The sequence below is a fragment of the Ammospiza nelsoni genome, chromosome 3 (assembly GCF_027579445.1).
Source record: "Ammospiza nelsoni isolate bAmmNel1 chromosome 3, bAmmNel1.pri, whole genome shotgun sequence".
Taxonomy (NCBI): domain Eukaryota; kingdom Metazoa; phylum Chordata; class Aves; order Passeriformes; family Passerellidae; genus Ammospiza; species Ammospiza nelsoni.
The window spans coordinates 86,873,662-86,893,278 of record NC_080635.1 but is presented as its reverse complement, the minus strand read 5'-3'; the positions used below and the strand labels follow the sequence as shown (position 1 = coordinate 86,893,278).

Sequence of the window (19,617 nt, the reverse complement as noted above, 5' to 3'; positions counted from 1 at the left end):
AGCGGCCACACTGGAGGAGTGAAATAAACAGGGCAGGAGACTTTCCCTCCTTTTAATGCCTTTTGTTAAAAGTGATCAGCTCAAGATTGGGCAGCTCGACATGTCTGCAGTCTCCATCATCGCTCCCAGGGCGACGAGAAGGAGGAGGATACGTGGGCGACGAGAAGGAGGAGGATACGTGCAGCTTTGTCCACTAGTGCCAGAGCTGGGGGTCCAATCCTTGTGGAAGCCTTTTAGGGCGTGACCCCTGGTCTTCAGCTCCGCAGCCTCGCCCCCCTCCAGGTCCCGGCTTCGGGACGACTCCTCGCTCAGGGTGAGAGGCCACGAAGGTCTCTAGCATCTCCGCAAGCTCAGCACTCTGTTCCTCACGTTTAGACATCACTCCAATTTCCTAACTCTATACTGGCTCATTGTTTTGGGGGTCTTTTTAGTGTGTTTGGAATAGTAGGTTCTCATGGCATGCTGGTCTCGAAGTTGTTTTGCATGTCTCTCCCTATGTCTCTTCTCCTCACTGTCTGGGGAGGTCTAGGCCCTTCACTGTCTCAGAGAAGAGCCATCAACCCAGCCCTGGCCAGGGCCTTTACTGGTACAAAAGAGAACTATTAACGACAATGACTTGTAATTATCATAACAAACAAGCAGCACCCCAGCAGCAACTCTGGTCTAACTAGTCTTTGTAACCCTTTTCTCACAAAAAAAATTTGGCAGATTTTTGTTTATAACAAGGCTGGCCAGATCTCGGCAGCCAGGCTAGGACTCAGTGGCCGATGGCCTCCTCTCCCCCTGCCCGGCAGCCACTGAGGCCCGGCCTGGCCCCCGCTGGGCCGTGTGGGCCATGGCGGAGCGGGCCTGGCCTGGGCTGCATCTCATTACCTGTTTAAGGCCAGAAGAAAGAGAGAGCTTCCCAGGCTTGTTCGGTTTAAAATGTGAATGCCACAAAGGCGTGTTCAGCTCTTTAATTGGCTTATCAGCCTGCCTATTCTTCAAAGGCAGCCAGCAACTGTTTTTGCCAGGCATGGAGGAAACTCTTCATAAGTCCTCTCAGAAAAATCACTTCCGTGGTTGCTTCTTTCCCTTCTCGCTAATTAATGCATAACCAGCACAGAAATAAAAAAAAATTAAAAATTGGAAACTCCTGTTTAGATGAGCGGTTTCTGAATTTTATTGAAGAATTTAAAGTTTTCTCAATATGGGACACTAAAGAATTTGTTAAGTGATTAATACAGCAAAACAGTACAGGGACTACTGGGAGCACAGTAAAAACTGTGGAGTTTTCAGAATATTAGCATGCCTGTCTGAATAATTTCAGTAAAAACACTATAACAGCAGTTCTCATAAACACAATTCTGTACGTGTTATAAGACCTACATTTTATCATTTCAGTTATTAATAATAACACTCAGCTATGGAACAACTTTTAAAGCAGAATTGTTATCTCTGAAGTACTCAGTAGCAGTATCTTTGTAGCAGTTAAAATGCTTTCAATTTGGTTTTATATTTGTTCAATTGTGAGCTTGTTTTAAATAGTTGTTTCCCTTCATGATAGCTACCATTTAAACCTCAGGACCCTACAACATATCTTTGGCTCTGGATATAGAACTCCTTGAACGCTACAGAAAAGTGGCTTGTAGAAATCAGAGCCTGGGTGGAATATCACTGTATTAAACAATGAAATCTAATTGATTGTGGTGTCCTAGAACTTAATGTTCCAGTTTTAATGGACAATGAAAACCATATACAGAAAGAATCCTAACATATAAGGAATTATTGTTCTTTTATTCATCAACATGAGAGCGGTAATAATCTTCCAAAGGAACAATATTCAGAGTGCCATGGAATATTGGCCTTATGATGTTTGTTAAATATTACAACAGTAATCAAGAAAAGTATTTGCTATCACTGTTGAGTCAACAAACAGATGTTCTTAATAAAACTCTTTCCCAAACACCAGTTACAAAATATAAAAAACTCTTGCCTTTGGCTTTAACCTCTAGCCAAGCACAAAGTATGTGCTGAGATAAACAGGGCCAGGAGACTTGTTCTCCTTTTTAATGCCTTTATATAAAGTGATTAGCTCAGGCTTGGGCACCTCGGACGGGCCTGCAGTCTCCCATCACCTCTCCCGGGCCAACTCAGAAGAGAAGGATAAGCACACCTCTGTCCACTAGGGGTAGAGCTGGGGAATCACATCCTTGTAGGAGCCTTTAAGGCGTGGTGTTCCCATCTGATGTTAATGTAGCCGGCTGTCTTAGCCGGCCCTCATCTCCGGGGACGACTCCTGTGGTCAGGGCAAGAGGGACTCTGAAGGTGTTCAGCATCTCTGCAGGCTCAGCACTCGGCTCCTCACGTCCAGACATCACTCCAGTCTCTCAACTCTTATTTGGCTCGTTGTTTTTGGGGTTCCTGCACCTTTGGAGTAGGGGTCCCAAAGGATGCTGGTCCTTGGAGTCACTTTGCATAGCCCCCCCCCACCCTCTCAGGTCTCTTCACCCTTCTGGGAAAAGTACACCTTAGCCTTGGGCAAGGCTCTGCTAATACAAAAGGAGAGATTAGCCACAAGGACCCGTGGTTACAATAACAAAACACGCAGAACTTCGGCAGCTATAGTGATCTGGCTGCCTTTTTGTAACTTTTTCTCACAAAAAAAAAATATTAACCGAATTTTTGTTCATAACATGTGCAACTATCACATGCAGTGTGAAGCATGTCAAAATATATGCAAGATGCTGGGTACTTTTGTGCACAAAATCTGCCTTTGGATAAAAAATTGCCTTCTCAGTTATGTCATGTCCCATAAGCTGAATTACAATACCATTTGTTTGCCTTGGATGATGCTCAGGTTTAGGTACTTACTGATCTCTTCACTGTAGCTCTTGCATTCCAAGGTGAGATTAATTTCAAACTAATGTGGAAGTCAAAAATACCTCAGATGATATATACTCCAAAATACTTACTCCTATCTACTGTCTATAAAAGGAACTTCTCACAGATGGAGACCATTCACTGCCAACAACTGAAATTAGATAAGTTGAAGCCTTATCTCCTCATTTTACTGGGCCAAAGGGCTTTTAAGCATACATGTAGACTGCTGAGACAACATGAGGAACGTAAGCTATATCTTGGGATGGCATGATTTGAGTATGTTTTTGGAAAATATATAAAATTTCTGTTTACATTTGCATTTTTACCAGTGTGGCTGTGGCCTTATCACTTAAAACTTTATTCATTTAAGGGAAAAAGAAAAGATATGGCCTTAAAGAATTTTATATTGTTATCCTGATTTAGTTTTAAATAAGTTGTCAGCCTGTTCCAATGTAACTAAGTGCCATGAGAAGGGAGCAAAGTGAGTAAGCAATATTTTGTCAGATTCAAAATCTTGTATAATCACCAATAATGATAATAAAATTTTCAAAATTCATCATCACAGGCAAAGTCTTATTTTTCTTTCATTAAGAATCATTCCATATGAAACATACATCTAAAATATTTACTAGACAGTGTTTCTTAATAATACAATGAAGCTGGTAATGAGCTTAATGAATGTAATAACTACTCAGTAATACCACATAAAACAATTATGGAACATCATATTTTATTTTATGCTAGGTTATTTCATTTCAAAGAGGAATTTTCATTGCATGCTTTCATTTATTAATGGTTAAACCTTCTACTCTCAATGTGAAGGAAAACAGCAAATAAAAAAAATATTGCATTTTGAGACTACTCAGGTGAAAGTATCTGAATCATTGAAATTGACAGTGCCATAGTGAAAACTTATTCTTGAACTTATTCCCTTACTCATCTGTGTTTTCCTTTCTTACATCTTCTTAACACTCGTCAATTCTGTGTTTCATTTGAACTATTTCCTTAGACTGACATAAGTATTTGATATAAAATTCTCTGGCAAACTCCTTGTGGTCCATTATGACTTTAGATATTTGTCAATTTTTTTTTCCTTTACAGAGAGTGCCTTCTGTATTACTACTAGTCATTAGTTTTCCTGACTCACCTCAGGAAAAAGCTCTGTCAGTCTCATTGAGCATCCTAGGAACACATCCAGTTCTTCTGAACAATTCTCAGGAGAGCTTCTAGGGGTACTTAGCAAGCTAAGATTTGCTAAGGTCTTCCTATGTCTTTAGGATAGGGTGAAAAAAAGCTCACCCAAAACCATATCCATTGATTTGAATTAATTTTTGTTTGAAGTGGTAATAAGGTACAATGCAAATGGAGGTGTTTAGTGGCAGCTTCCAGTATAACAACTCATGGTTAAGGAAGTAGGCAGAGAAAAATCATGCTGGCTCTAATTACTTTAAATAAGAAACACCTCACACTGCCTCTTTACATCTCCCCACTTCTGAACTCTTGTAGATTATGTTAGCTGTTGCAAATAGTCTCTTATTTCAAATACTGCATAAAGAAGAGAGGATTTACACTTTTCATGTTTAACTGATAGTTCTTATTTAGGAGATAACCTGGTCTCACTTATCAAGCATAATAAGTATTTTTTCACTTCATTGCTATTGTAAATAGTCTAAATTGTTAGCCTATTTATTCCTTCTTATAGCTTGTTGTTCCCTAATTTATACTAATCTATAAATTCTTCCTTTCCCTAAGTTGTGACCTCCAGCTGCATTTCACTTTGCTTTTCCTGTGCTCCTGACACTAAATTCGTGCCAGCTCTGATTTGTTTCTCTTTTCCATGAGCAATTTAATTTGCTAAAATGGCACACCGATGTCTCACCTGGAGGGGCTGGGGAGGAGAGGATAATTTTCTTCCATTATAGTCTTTAAATAAGATCACAGAAATTCCAGCAAGAATCCAAGCTGATGCATGTAAAGAAGGGCAATATGGAAGCAAAGGATTAAGGAAGGAGTAGGAAATGCAGGAGAAGGAAGAACAGAAAATAACATCACACTTCTTTTAGGCAGCAGCTGCTTGTCAGAGCATCTCATGTCTGTGAAACTGCAGCCACAGTAAGCATGTTTGTCTCTAACCCTCTAACACAGTTTGAAAAGCTACACATTTACTTACAGCTAAAGCAGCTCATTACTTGCTCTCTATTAAACCTGATGTGGCCTTGGCCATCCTGGTGTGACAATGAGTTTGAAGTAATAAACCTCCAATATTCTTTTTTAATTTATCTATAGTAAATATAAATATTTACATATAGAATAGAGATAATACAGAGAGACTATATATACAAATAGGCATAGACTATGTCTTCATTTGTTTGCTGCAATAATCATACTTTATGCCTTAGAAAACTATCTCCTGTTGTTTTGTCAGTTAGTGAGTGATGATCCTTGAATGTTCTTGAATGTTTGGATCTGAATCTACAGAAGAGGAGTGCAAAATGGAAGATAGCTCTCAGCTGAAAATTAGGGTACAATTTTCTTTCTTAATTTCCTAACCCAGAGACCTGTTATGGAAATTCATTAAATGTTTGTGCTTGTTTCAACCAGGACAGAATTCATTTTTTTGCAGTAGTAGTAGGGGGCATGGTTGTGGGCATGTCAGTGAGGTAATTCTGTAGCACAGGGCATTGCTGCGGGTAGGGATAAGGGACTCTGACATCCAAAAAGAAGGCTGTGGCTTCTGGATGAAAAATATGTTGTCATTGCCTGCCATTGTTTGTTGCCTTCGGGTCCTCATGAGCATTTTGTGTATGAATCACCTTCTTTTTTTTTCATTACTTTTTTTTGCTACTACTATTGTTGTTGTTACTGTTCCTATTTCATTGCTGTTTTCAGTTTCAACACATGATCTTTACATTTTATGCCTCAAGTTCTCAACTCCATTCCACTGGTGTGGGAAGGGAAGGAGAAGGGGGAAGCAAATGAGCAGTAGTATGGTTTGGAGTCTTGGTGGGAGAACTAAATTGGGGAATACCATTCCTAAACCATGACAATATTTTGCACTATTTTCAAAATAAACAAATAGATAAATAAATAAATAAACACATTCTAGAGAATACAAATACTTCTGTGGTTAAGTGATTATAGAAACAGCAGAAGTATTCAAAACTGATGCATGATTGTTAGAGTGCTTCTCTCTTTTTTTTAGATCTGAACTAGTCCTTACAGAGCACGTATTTATATAGACTTGATTCAATTAATTTTATTATATTTTACTGTATTTTTGAACAATACACTTACTGTTGTTTTGAACAATAATATTACTCTCACTATATATATAGTTTGCTTAATAGAAAATTGTGAGAGTAGCTAAATTAGAAGGATAAGGATAGATGAGTTGACAAAACCCACTTTATTTCCTGCATTTTCATGCAACTGAACTGTCAGTTGTTTTATAAGATAAGATTATCTGTTTATGATAGTCAAAACAATGTCAAGAACCTTGTAAAAGAGACAAAATTAGGTTTATTTCTTAATACAAAAATAATAATTATTTTATTAACAGATCCAAAATCAAAACCAAAATTACACCTTTCTAGATCAGTCCTCTTAATTAAATGTAAAATAGTTTTATTATACCTGAATTTGAGTCAAACAGTAACTACTGGAAAGACAAAAAATATTTCAGTGGCAATCCTGTTAGTAATGAATTTGATAAACCTTATCACAATCTCTTGGTAATGCAATAGACTTCAAAGGACGTTCTGCTCCTATATCTGACATACTGTACATAAGGAAAACATTACTCCTCCAAGACTGCATGGAAACAGAATATCTTATTACTTGCATAAACAGTAGATTAGTGTCTGTGTGAGGAAATGATGGAATAAGAATAAAAATTAAAACATCACTTGAAGTAGTATAACATGAAAAAGTTTGTCTGCAGCTCACAATGATCAACAGAAAGAGTTTCCTCTGCTGTCTCTGATCCTGCAGCAGCCTAGTTGCCTTCAGATTTAGAAGAAGAATAGCTGGGGTTGTTTAATTATTTCTCATTATTTCTTGTAAGATGCAATGTTTGCCAGCATAGGTGTATTATGATACTAGTATACCTTTAAGGCTCTCAAAACCTTGGCCTTTAATTCTTTATGATGCTGGAACAGGCACAGGAATTCCCTGCAAATCTATCTTGTTCAGTAGAGCACAGTGCAACATCTACTATGCAGAAATTAGAGATTTTAGGTTCCATGTGCAATTCTCATTCTAAGCCTACAGGTAAATACACTACCTTACAATGTTATTTGAAAACCTATTTTCTGTTTGCTTCTTTTCTTCTCACAGAGTTGCTATTTAACATGTCACTGAGTATTTGATACTCAGTGAATAAACAGCTATTTAATGTTTCCTTCAGTCCCTTTCAGTGCATGGCCTCAAATACCCATAAGCCCAGAGCATTCAAATGTGTCACTTGTCCAAGTGACACTTGGATTTTTAACCCCCTGGTCCTAGAGAATAAAGTCCTGGCTGCCATCAGTACAGGAGATGAAAACTCAACACTCTACAAGTCAAATCAACTATTTCCATAAAATGCATAAATAACATTATTTATACATATATATGTGTACTTGGATAAGGTAATTTAGATTAGATATCACTATCTGTCTAGGCTAGGGCAGATTTTCAAGACTATCTGTGCTAGGCTTTAAAATCAGTGTCAAAAATGCATTACAATTTTCATAGTGGAGGCAGAATTCAAACATAAGTGAGGAATTTAATTTCTTTTCTATTACTTCCCATATAATAAATGTTTTCAGCTAAAAGGGACAGAGAAACTTTCAGTATTCTTTTTAGACAGCATTGGAGAAATCCTTAATAGAGATCAAAGCATGAAATCTTTTAAGGAGAACTTTGATATTAGAAATATGGGGGTTTTTATCCTATCTGAATAATTTGTCTGATACGAAGTAGTTCCAAGCCTTCCTATGATGTTAGATATAACACCTAAACTGAGCTAAAATTACTCTACCTTTATTCACATGCCACAGGAATGAATATTATGTATGTGCACTTGAAATAAAGACAACTTTGCTTTAGTTGCACCTTTTCTTTTGTAGCAAGCTACCAGCACAAGTCCTGCCTGTTAGTATTTCCTGAACACCTCAGAAGGCGTGGTCACATTCCCAATGCCTATCGGGATCCTGTGGTTTACTCAGCTGCCTACACTGATCCCATGAGAGATCAAGGGAGCACACACCATGGGCAGAATAGCTTCAATATGAGTCTTATGAGGCACAGGAACAGGTCGCCCAGAGAAGCTGTGGAGTCCCCATGCCTTGGAGTGTCCAAGATTGGATGTGGCTTTGAGCAGCCTGGTCTAGTGAAAGATGTCCTTGCCAATGGCAGCTGGTTGCAACCAGATTATCTTTAAGATTCCTTCCAACCCAAACCATTCTATGATTCCAAGATTCCACTATTTTCGGTTGTTTTAAACTTAAATAATGTAGACTTTTAAGCAGAAATTGATATGAAGTGCCACTGTTCAATTTACTAATATGGACATAACCAAACTGCTTATTTTCCATAAATATTCAACTAAAAAGGTATCATGTAACAGTAAAGGCTATACTGAGTCGGAGGGAGCACATGCAGTAGCACCAGCACACACGTGGGCACTTAGTCACAAATTGTGGTACATGATGCACCTCTCAGCTGGTCAAGCTCAGAGGAAATTGTTCTTTGTGGGACTGGGAGGGATCATTCCATCAGGAGAATGTCTCCTTGGGAATCTGTTGAGCAGTGGTGTCCAGCCTCTCTATTGGTGAACAAGAGCAGCTAAACTGAAAAGCACATCCTCTGGCCATGGACTTGTATTTTGTATACCAGAATACCAAAGAACATGTGTTCTATGGACCCCTTCCCCACATTGTGTCTTTTTCTGTAGGTGTAATATTCTGGTTTGTAGGACTGGAATACAACTGTCCTTGACATTACTGATTTTTACTTTTCTCTGACAAACATACACGTTATTAATTTTTTTTTTTAATTTTGATATTCACTGTGCAATGGAAATAGCTTATTTGTCTCCTATTCTGTTATTTAAAAAAAATAACAAAAACCCAAAACACACCTAGAGATAAGAAAGAAGGAAAAAAACCCAATGTCATATAATACTTCAACTTCTGTGTGAGGTTCAGATCTGCCTGCTGTATCAATTCATGGGATGATCTGCCACTTTCATCAGTAACCATGCCCACCTCTCTCTTCCATACACAGCTTTGATTGCCCATCCTTCAGAAATTCCATGAAAAATGAAAATGATCAATTAACATGTAAAGAGGAATTTTACACTGTATCCACAAACTTTTGGATCTGCCATTAGTGGAAACTGAAATTTTCCATAGGAAGTCCCACCTAAACAAGATGAATGCTATAGAGTGACGTACTTTGTGTAGGGGCATCACTTTTGATGTCCACATTTCAGCTACAGGATTGCCAGCTGACGCTCCCAGATTTTTTTTTTTGTTTGTTTTTTGTTTGTTTTTTTTTTTTTTTTTTAATTTCTGTACTATAGTGAAGACATTTTAAAAACCTTACAGAAAAAAATCAAACACCACTGTGCCATATACTAGTTATAACTTTCTTGCAAGGACCACAAAGATATTTTACGCTTTCTCACTTTCTCCAACTAAAACATAAACAGCATTGCTGTTAAAGATCATATTCTTATCTAGAGTTCAGTATGAAAGAAATTATGCAGCTAAATTAGAGCTGTGCTAAAATAGGTTGTTTTAAATACACTCTCAGTTTCATTTTCATATTATGTTTCTTAGTATTATGGGGAGATTTGAGACTGTTAAGAACCTTGCAGAGTTCACACAGATATGGAAATATCATGTGTATTGTGTGTCAGGGAAATATCTGTCTATTAGATATGTAACTAAGGAAAGATCTGCTCTGAACATGCTTTTATAATGATGTTCATTTAATCTTTTATTAAATATACAATATAATTCATATTACAATTAAATATTTCAGTCTAGAGTTTTGCCAGCTTTGAAATTTAGAGCTCTGGATATACTAGCTAGAATGTTACTACTTGTATATTTCTTTTTTGAAGTAAAACCAACCCCTAAAACAGTGTTTCTAGAATGTAACTTTATGTACTTGGACAAATGATTTGTCAGTTCAGTGAAGTACAGTCTATAGTAAAGTATAGTAAAAGCTTTTAGATTGAGCATACATTTTGACAATTGCTAAGAGATACTAGCAAAGATATGTTCTGTATTCTACATATGGTTTTGTTTTTTCTTTTCCTTTTAGTTATATCTCAGTACTTTTTACAGGTACACCCAAATTCTAAGTAGATTTGAAACAGAAAAGACCAGTTTGTAATTACAAATATTTAGAGCAGTGCTCTAATATAAAGTGTGCTTGAAAGAATATATAAACTATAAAAGTCCATCTGAATGAGATGTAGAAATGTATAGGTCTGAATAATTTAATGAACACCTTTAAAAACTATTTAATGCCATGTTTAAAATGAAGTGCGTAAATATTCTTGTAAAAGACCAATCCTTTTTTTCAATCAAAACTGTTTTTAAACAGGGTTTGGGTTTTCCTTATGTTGTTAACAAGAAGATAAAGAAAATGAGATTATAAATTAAAATAAAATTTCTCTGATTTAGTTTGCATGTCATATGTAGAAAAAAACCCCCATTGGTTAAAAATCTCTATTTCAATATATTGGTCTTGCTCCACTGCAGAAAAAAATAAAAGGGATTCAGCCGTGGTTCTAGCTATACTTCTCCAAGAAACATTATTTCCTAACATGATGAGTTTCCTATTAATCTAGAATATTTAATGAAACTCTGATATCTCATACTGTGATGAAAAAAAAGGCATCTATTTCACTATGCTGATTAATTTTGGAGGGAGACTAAATCCCATTTCAGTTTGGTTATTTTTTAGCTCCAATATATGTACTGTGTCTACTTCAGCACTGGCAAATCTACCCTCACACAGATTATATCTTAGCTGAGAATTTCTGATATTCATCAGTTTGACTTTTGTTTTAAGTAATCAAGATTTTTTAAAAGGATAAACTTAATTTTGTGTAGTTCTTCAGAGCTATTCAGGGAAAAAAAAAAAATCTGGAGCATGGTCATGCAAAACCAAAAAAAAAGGGTACCATCTGGTAAACTAAGACGTGAATTTACATCATATTAGGTTCTTTGTGGTAGCTACTGCATTAACAAATGGTGTAGTGGTGTAGTGTAATGAATGACAATGGAATAATCCGGTGTGGGCCAAGGGCCTGTTGCCTGTATGACTGTACTAGAAAATTTCTTTGTGCACTTTCTTCATACCCACTGTTGTGATTAGACTTCTCTGTGTTTTTTTTTATTAAATGTGGATTGGACTTAATATACACAAAATCAGTTCTACTAGCATAGTTGTAGGCCTATAACTTACCACTCAAACCAAAAATTAGATAGCATCCATAACCCTTATTTAACACTTCTTAATACTTGAGATTTGACTTCCTGTCAAATCCCACAGCAGGGAGTCAGATAATGAGATCTTGTCATAACTGAATGAGCTTATTTTCTGCTGAATGTTTTGACACATGCATGCACACCTACACTTGCATGCACACACTCTCATAAGACTGGTTTTCTTCTTTAATTCATGAAAAAAATATTTCAGAAAAACAAGTTTTAATCATAAAAGGGATAACTGTAATGAGAAAAAAAAAAACAACATGTTCCTTTCAACATAATAGTTACTTAACTAGTAATACATTGAGATTAGATGACAGCAAATCATTGTGATCTAATATATTTTGAGGTTTGAGGGGGTTTCTCTTTAAAGTGGTGTACACATGAATTTTTTTAATATTAGACTTTTTTCCTTTTTCCAGGTTGAGTGGTATGAATCTACCTTCTCCAGTTATCAGCAGTAAGAACTGGTTACGACTTCATTTTACGTCTGATAGCAATCACCGACGAAAGGGATTTAATGCTCAGTTTCAAGGTAGGAAACCAATAAAAGCATGCCTAGAAAGCCCTTTACCTTTAGGCATCACTAAAGTGGTGGTGGAATTTGATAATTATGTTTAAATATCACAGACACAGTAAAAAGCTGACTCTTGTTATTACTATGTAACTATTGCTCTGACGCTGAATATCTGTTTTCCCTGTGTGATCAGATGTCTCTAGGGATTTACTTTTGGAAAAAGTATGTGTGCTTCACAATGCAGTCTGCTCTAAATATGTATTTGCTTGCTCACTTTTTTCATAATAAACTTCTTTGCAGTCAGTCTGATCTTTGCTTTAAAAACATGCCTGGAATGAAACTTAGAGAAAGTCAATTCCACACAAAGGCAGGCTTCTATCTAAACATTGTCTTCCTTCATTATTCAAAACCTAACTCTTATCCAGAAGCTACATTCATCGTTTGGAAATTTGACTCAACCATAGTATAGTACGGATTATATTTCATGCTCCTGCATATATTTGCATATACAACTTCAAAAGAAGACAAAAGGATGTCAGTGTTGCTGTCATTTCTATTTGTGTTCATGTAGATACTTTTTAAAATGCAATTTTTTAGAATGGATTCTTTATTGATTTTTGTACTTTATAAATCAATGCTCAAGATGAAAGTCATGATAGTTATATTGAAAATAGAAAAGCTTCCTAAATTATCTGTGCTTTCATATTTTGCAGTTATATACGCTGTTTCAACCCTTTTACCCCCCACAGCATCAAATCCTTTAGGAATTTAAACATTTGTGTTTTTTCCACTGAAAGTGTGGTACCTCTATAAATTTTGAAATTACACATACATTGCAACAACTGTATGTTTTCTGGTGACCATGGCATGCATGTGCAACAAAAGCATTTAATATACATAGTCCTTTTAGTTTTAAAAATATTTTGAACATTTCAGAAAAAAAATATGAAATTTCATTTAATTTTGGCAACTCAGCATAAGTATGTGATCCTTTGCACTTAAAACTTATTTTTTTTCCAAAGTATATCAAGGATGCATATATAATACCACTGCTGGGTACTATGAATGAAAATGCACCGCTTATGTAAACTCTGTATCTTAAGGTCTAAAGACTGTCAATTGAGGTCCACAAAAATATTGTGATTTGTCCTGCTGAGGCACCAGAAAACTGTGAATCAACATAGTAACAAGGAGGAAGTTTGTGATGATGTAACATACACTGGAAAACAATTTTTGATCTTCTTCAATATATCTTATCTCTAGACAAATACTCACCAAGTACTTAAAACTTTTGGGAAATATCTGGTGAGATGGTTATTTCAGATGTATGTCTCTTGATCTGCATAATACATCAGATATTGGGTAAAAATGTGAACATCCTTGATGTAGAATATACCTTGAATTACATGTGAAAGTATCTTATTACAATCAAATTCTTACAATTACAGAAACTTCCTTTCTTAATTTAAATCATTCTTATGAATTGCAGGTTTATACATTTTACTGTATTTAATACAAAGATTTCTGAATTACATGAGAGATCATGACTTACATAGTTATCTATCTTATCAGACTCAATTGCAATTAAATAAATTCCTATGTTAGTGATATTAACATTAACTGTGTTAAAACATCAGAGAAAAAATTCAAGACCCATAGGATGAAAATTCATAGTGGTATAAAAAACAGGTTAATCCAACTGCTTCTATAAGTTCTTTTTATTACACAGCATTAGTAATTATATTATGTGTGCATTTGAAAACAAAGCAGAAGTAACAATATTTTCAGCTAGAGAAATCTACTAGCACGACAGATTGCACAGTAGCGGAGGTTGGAAGAGCCCTCTGGAGCTCACCTGCCCAGTGTCCTTCTCAAAGAAGGGTAACCTAAAGCAAGCTGCCCAGGACAGGGCCAGGGGCGGGCTTGGAATACCTCCAAGATTAGAGAACCTGCAGCCTCTCTGGGCAACCAGCGCCACTGTTTACCCTCAGAGTAAAAAGGTTTTCACTTTTTAGTTAGTGGGTTTTCCTGAGTTTCAATTTGTGCTTATTGCTTTCTATCTTGTCAATGGCTATCATAATGAAGGCTCTGGCTCCACTGACTGAACACCATCTCATCTCACAAGTATTAATTCACACCAATAAGATCTACCCCTGATTCCCCCAAGTTTTCTCTTCTCCAGGCTATAATGTCCCAGCATTTTGAGCTGCTCCCTTATGTTTTTGTTTTCAGAAACTTATTTCTACTAAAATTCAACAGCCTTGACATGTATTTCCATCTTAGGTACTTCTCTCAACTTAAATAATTATTTTAACTGATCATGAAACAAAAAAAAAAAACACAACTCCACAAAATCTAAGTCTTGTGACAGACACGACCTTGTTTTCAGGCACAAAACCTAGCAGTGAAAGAATGCTTCCAATGTCTGATTGTCTCCAGACACAATCCTTGTATTTGTCCTCTGAGCAAATCCTGCATTGCTGGCTATATGACTCTGAGACCTCCAAGAAACATTTTGCTTATGGGCAGCTATTCCCAATAGTTTAAACAGACTGTTTCAGAATACACACATGTAGGTGGGATTGATGTGTTGATATATTCAGCTATCCTGTCTTTGAGACACATGAAATAAATATATAGACTTTTTTACGTAATCATTCAACACTCACTTTACTAATAGATGAGTCCTCATTACCAGACAAAACTGAAGGAATCTTTGTGATGATTCTAATTTCCCAGAAATTCTAAATCTTGAGCAGCTGTCCTCAGAGCATTTGGGACTGAACTTTCTAATGTTACTTTGACTGCTTTCTCCTGTTGCTGCTTGCTAGAAAGAATAGCTCTTTAAAGTCAGTTTGTGCTGTCTCTTTGACTGCTTGCTTGGTTCATTCATGTGTGTGTGGTGAAGATGTATAATTGTGCGGTAATTGACCATTGTTTCAGGGAAACAGAAAAGTCAGTAAATTTAATTGCAGTCCCTAGATATTTAATGAAAGCAGCCTTTATGTTTTGTCAGACAGTAAGTTGTGTAGAGTCCTTATACAGATTTTTTATGATAGCTGTCACATGTAAATGCTATTCACAAAACAAAATCACAAGCTTGTCCATTTGCATCACAGTCCATCATAAGTACTGTGGTGGGTTGATGTTGGCTGGATGCCAGGTGCCCACCATATCAGTCATTCACTCCTCCACCTCACCAGGACAAGTAAGAGAAAATGTATTGAGATAAGGATAGCAAAGTATCACTCACCACATACTGTCATGAGCAAATCAGGCTCACCCCTCACATATTCTCACTCCTTTCTCTGGCTGCTATTAATGCTGCACTGTGACTTTTTTCCTTTTTAAATATGTTACCCCATCGCTGATGGCCTCAGCCTTAGCTAGTGGCAGGTCCGTCTTGGAACCACCTGGTTTTAGTTCTGTTGGACATGAGGGATGCTTCTGACTGCTCTTCACAGAAGCCACCCCTGCAGCACCCCTACCCCCCCACAAAAAGCTGCTGCTCAAAATCAATACAAAAATATATTTCTAACATTTTTATATTTTATTATAAATCTATTACAATCTATTTGTTCTGATCTCACACACCTCTTGTACCAATTTAATCCATTCCTTTCCCTGGTGTTGGTTCCTTCCCTAAATACTCCATAATTATCCTTGTGGAATACAAAAATGCTCTTCCCTTTTACTTCACAATGAGCTCTGTATCCCTAAGTAGGGCCCCTCCTGGGTCTCTGAAGTGACTGGAGAGCTCCTAGAGTGAGCTGTGCCCTAACCCCTGGGACTTGGTCTCACCAGAGACAGCCCTGGGGAGGCTTGGGTCTCTGTCTTGGTTCCCCCACTTGCCCATGACCCTCTGTGCTTCTTCTGCACCTGTGGTGACAGATCTAGAGTGGTTGCAGAAGGGCCAGGGAGAGGTGGCATTTGTCTCACCCATCCACCACCATATCCCTGTGATCCTCTGTGTGTGCACAGGGGAGCTTTTTATTGCTTCACTATCCTGGCTGCAGAGGAGGCAGGCCCTATATCTGTGTGGGCAGGGCAAGGTTGCTGTTCTATACCAGCCATATCATTGGTGGTGGGGTGGTTTTTGGGGCCAGAAAAGGTTGAGTGCACCCCCAAAAGCACCTAATTTTGCCTGTCCATTGGGGAGGTTGTTGGGATCGGCTCTGTCGGGATCATTCTTTGCTGCTGGTGCTGCTCACCCCTGTCCGCTTTCTCTGGATGTGGCTTGGAGACGTAAAGCCACTGTGTCTCCAAGCCATGGTGCTCACAAAAGAGGGACCGCTGTGTTGTGGAGCCAAAACCCCAGCAGAGCCAGCATGGTGCAGCGCCAGTGCCAGAAGCAGCCATGCTAAATCAAGTCCAGTTTCTGAACTGGCAGTGTGGCATGACACAGACAATTTGGCTTTCAGGGGTTTGTTCACCATTCTCTCCCATTGTCTTTGGCTCAAGGACAGGGAGAGTCAACCAAAGGGAGCCTCCACCATCCTGTCTTTTTCCTGGCAGCTGCATAGAACTAAGTCAAGGTGGCAAACTCCTGTAACATGTAAAGCGCCTTCTCTTTTTTTATACTTTTGTTATTGATATTGTTGCTGTTACTGCGTGTCCCTTATTCCATGGCTTTTTTTCCTTTTTATTATCTCAAGCCACAGTCTTTGTCTTTATCCTTCTCTTACTGGAAAGGGTGAGGGGAAGGGGAGTGGCCTATTTGGAGTTTCATTTCCATCTGTTGTTAAATCTCCACTCTAACCTAGCACATCTATCACTGTCACTGGCTTTTTGAAAGCAAATCAGTATGGGAGGCAGCATAACACATCTCTTTGAGCAACAATGGAATAATAATTTTTTTTTTCCTAGTAAGAATTTTGATTATCACACTTTTCATAAAATTAGCATACAGATGCTTTAATTACTCTTTCCCCCTCATATCAAATTAACATCATGTTTATTATTATCTTACCATAGCTATATTATTGCTGTAACTTGGCCTTTTCCAGTCAGCCAAAACTAATACTAACAAGCAGTCAATTTAATTTTCTTTCCTTTGTTTGATCTTTCATCAGGCAAACAAAATTATTATAATTTATTTCATTAAAATATTGGAACTACCAATTGGATATAAAGCTATGAATAATTAATTTGTCCAGCCATTTTTTCAGATCTTTGTAGCTTGCATTTTTAGCAATATTTATTGCCCCATTTTTTATATGGTCAAGAAAACCATCTCACTGGTATAAAAAAATTAGCACTGTACTAGAACAGCACATCTTAATGCATCAAGTAAATATAGTATTAAAATACTTGACAAACTGTTCTCATTTTCATTTGATTTTTTTTGTATTTTGATGTTGATTTCATCAATAAAAATATTTATGTCCCAAATTCTCTGTGTTTACCTGTGCAATATTTTTTTTTAGCTTCAGAGTTTCTATTCAGAAGGAGGCATGGTGTTGAATAGCCCTGAAAAGCACCAGAAAAATAATACATTGCAGTGACATGCTCTGCCTTGTCTTCTTCATATCTGCCATACCAGCAACACTGGTCTCATGGAAATGAACTCTCACCATATATATCATTGGATGCAGCTCTTGTTCTGCCTTGCTCCTTGACGGCATTGCCATGGGGGGAAAGATGTTGCAGTCATTCAGTTATGAACTTATTTTTTTATTTTAAATTCCTCTACCCTCACCTATGCTAATACATGAATTCCCTTTGCATATTCAGTGGCAGTTGCAGAGCATATGATTTGTCTTATGCCAGTGCTTCATAAATGTGTAAATTCCCCAGGGGTGAAGTATCCTTCACTAAGAGATGAAAATCTGGCAGTTCCTAGAAACAAAGCTTATCAATGTACACAGAATGACTTAAAAGGTGTCATAAAGAATCCCCTGCTTTCTTGCCTATTTACAGCATGTACAGAATGCCTGCTTAGCTTTTGCTTATTGCCAGAACAATAGAAGGATTTTTAAAAATATTTTTTGCTTTCTTTTTAGGAGGAAAGAACCCCACAATACCTTTAGCTATACAGCTAAAAGTGGTCTGCTTAAGTTAAATATTTATTTCAAAATTCCTAGAAGTAGAACAGAATAAGAAAGCTTCCAAAACAAAACATGATTTGTGGCTGTGTTTACTTTTTTACTTTTGCAGTAACTCTGGCCTCTGTTATAGAGTGTTTCAAATAAAGTATTCTATTTTTGGCAAGTTTTCAGCAAGGTTCAAGAAGGTATTAAGTATTTTAATAATTATGTACCCCAAGTTATTTATCTGTTGTGTTTAATTACATTCAGTAATTCAGGATTTAACAAACAGATAATCCTGAAGTCAAACAATGAATATAATAGAGGCTGCTGAAATAAATGTATGCTAATGGAAAACCATGAGTGAAATAATGTAAATCAACTTGCAATTGCTAGATCTTTCAACTAATTTTCATAACTCACAAAGTCTGCCTATAAATGCCTGTCCTTTCCACATATTCTTTAAAATGCTAGAAATTATGTTTTAAATAAGTGAAAAGAATTTGCAGTGTTTCCTTGATGCATGGTACTTTTAGTCAGGGGTTTCTTTTAGAATTGTTACTTAGAGTATATTTAGAAAGAAAATAATAAAAGCAATTGATAACATCATGAACCAGAAAAAAAACCTGATATTTTCTAGCTCTTAAGTGATGCTGAATGGACTTTTCCTTTAAATGGTCCTGAGACAAAAATATATATTTTTGTTAAATTTTATTATCAAGAGAGTAAACCAGTCTTGATATGAAAACATTAACAAGGAGATAATCCACCATTTTTCTTGGCAATTCTTTTCTGTGGCTAATAGAACCACTTACATATTCCAGTACTGCCACAGTAATACTTCTTTCTTACGTGCCTAGTAAAATGTTGCTAAAAAGGCTAAGATGTACCTGTCTCATTATATCAGCCCTAAGAAGATGCCAATTTAGTAACAGTCATTCAGTTAAGACTATTCAAAAGACTATGGCTGAAGTGGCATTCAAACAAGGAACTGAATGGTTCTCATTTTCTTTTAGAGCCAGTTCCTAGACACTACTACCCAGTGTGTTCTGCAATGCTGTTTATTCATAGACTAAATTGTATTGATAAAATTTTCCAGAACTATGGAGAATATCTGCAGTCATTTGTTGTAATCTTCACAGCAGTGTTGTTCTTGCTTCTCTGCCGGGGGCTCCTCAATATATACTTATCCCTGGATCTTTTGTCCCAGCTCTCAGGCTGCCACAGCTCTCAGCTGTCTTGAACACATACAAATCCCTAGATGTTCCAAGGCTCTTTTCCTCAAAGGCCATATTCTCACAGCTTTCTGCTGTTACAGCTCCTTGATTCAAAGGCCATATTATAGTCTCAAGTCCCAGCTCTCTGGCTACCGCAGCCCTCAGCTGTCCTCTCTTCTATCATATCAGGGGGTCCCATACCGTCTCTCGATGTTCCTTGTGGCTGCGTGTTCTCCACCACATCGGGGTCACCAGATGTTGCAATCTTCACAGCAGCATTGCTCTTGCTTCTCTACCAGGGGCTCCTCTCCAGCCCTCTCTGAATGCCTCACCCCCTTTTACCCCAGCTACCTCCATGGGCTACAGCTGCTGCCCAAGCAAGGACATCACAGCTGCAGCCCATTTACAATAACTAGGATCAGGGCAATACAATACAGAGATCACTGCCATACATATATTTAAAATACATGTATTTAGTCAAGCCCCCATAGTCATTGAAGACT

The 19,617-nt window shown here is 37.2% G+C and overlaps 1 protein-coding gene across 1 annotated transcript in view; it reads left to right on the top strand.

The window, feature by feature from the left end:
- Nucleotides 1–19,617, top strand: part of CSMD1 (CUB and Sushi multiple domains 1) — a 1,067,119-nt gene that overhangs the window by 667,216 nt on the left and 380,286 nt on the right. Inside the window, exon 6 of the mRNA XM_059468452.1 lies at nt 11,777–11,889. Within this exon, the coding sequence (XP_059324435.1) occupies nt 11,777–11,889 (113 nt within the window). The remainder of the gene's footprint in view (nt 1–11,776; nt 11,890–19,617) is intronic.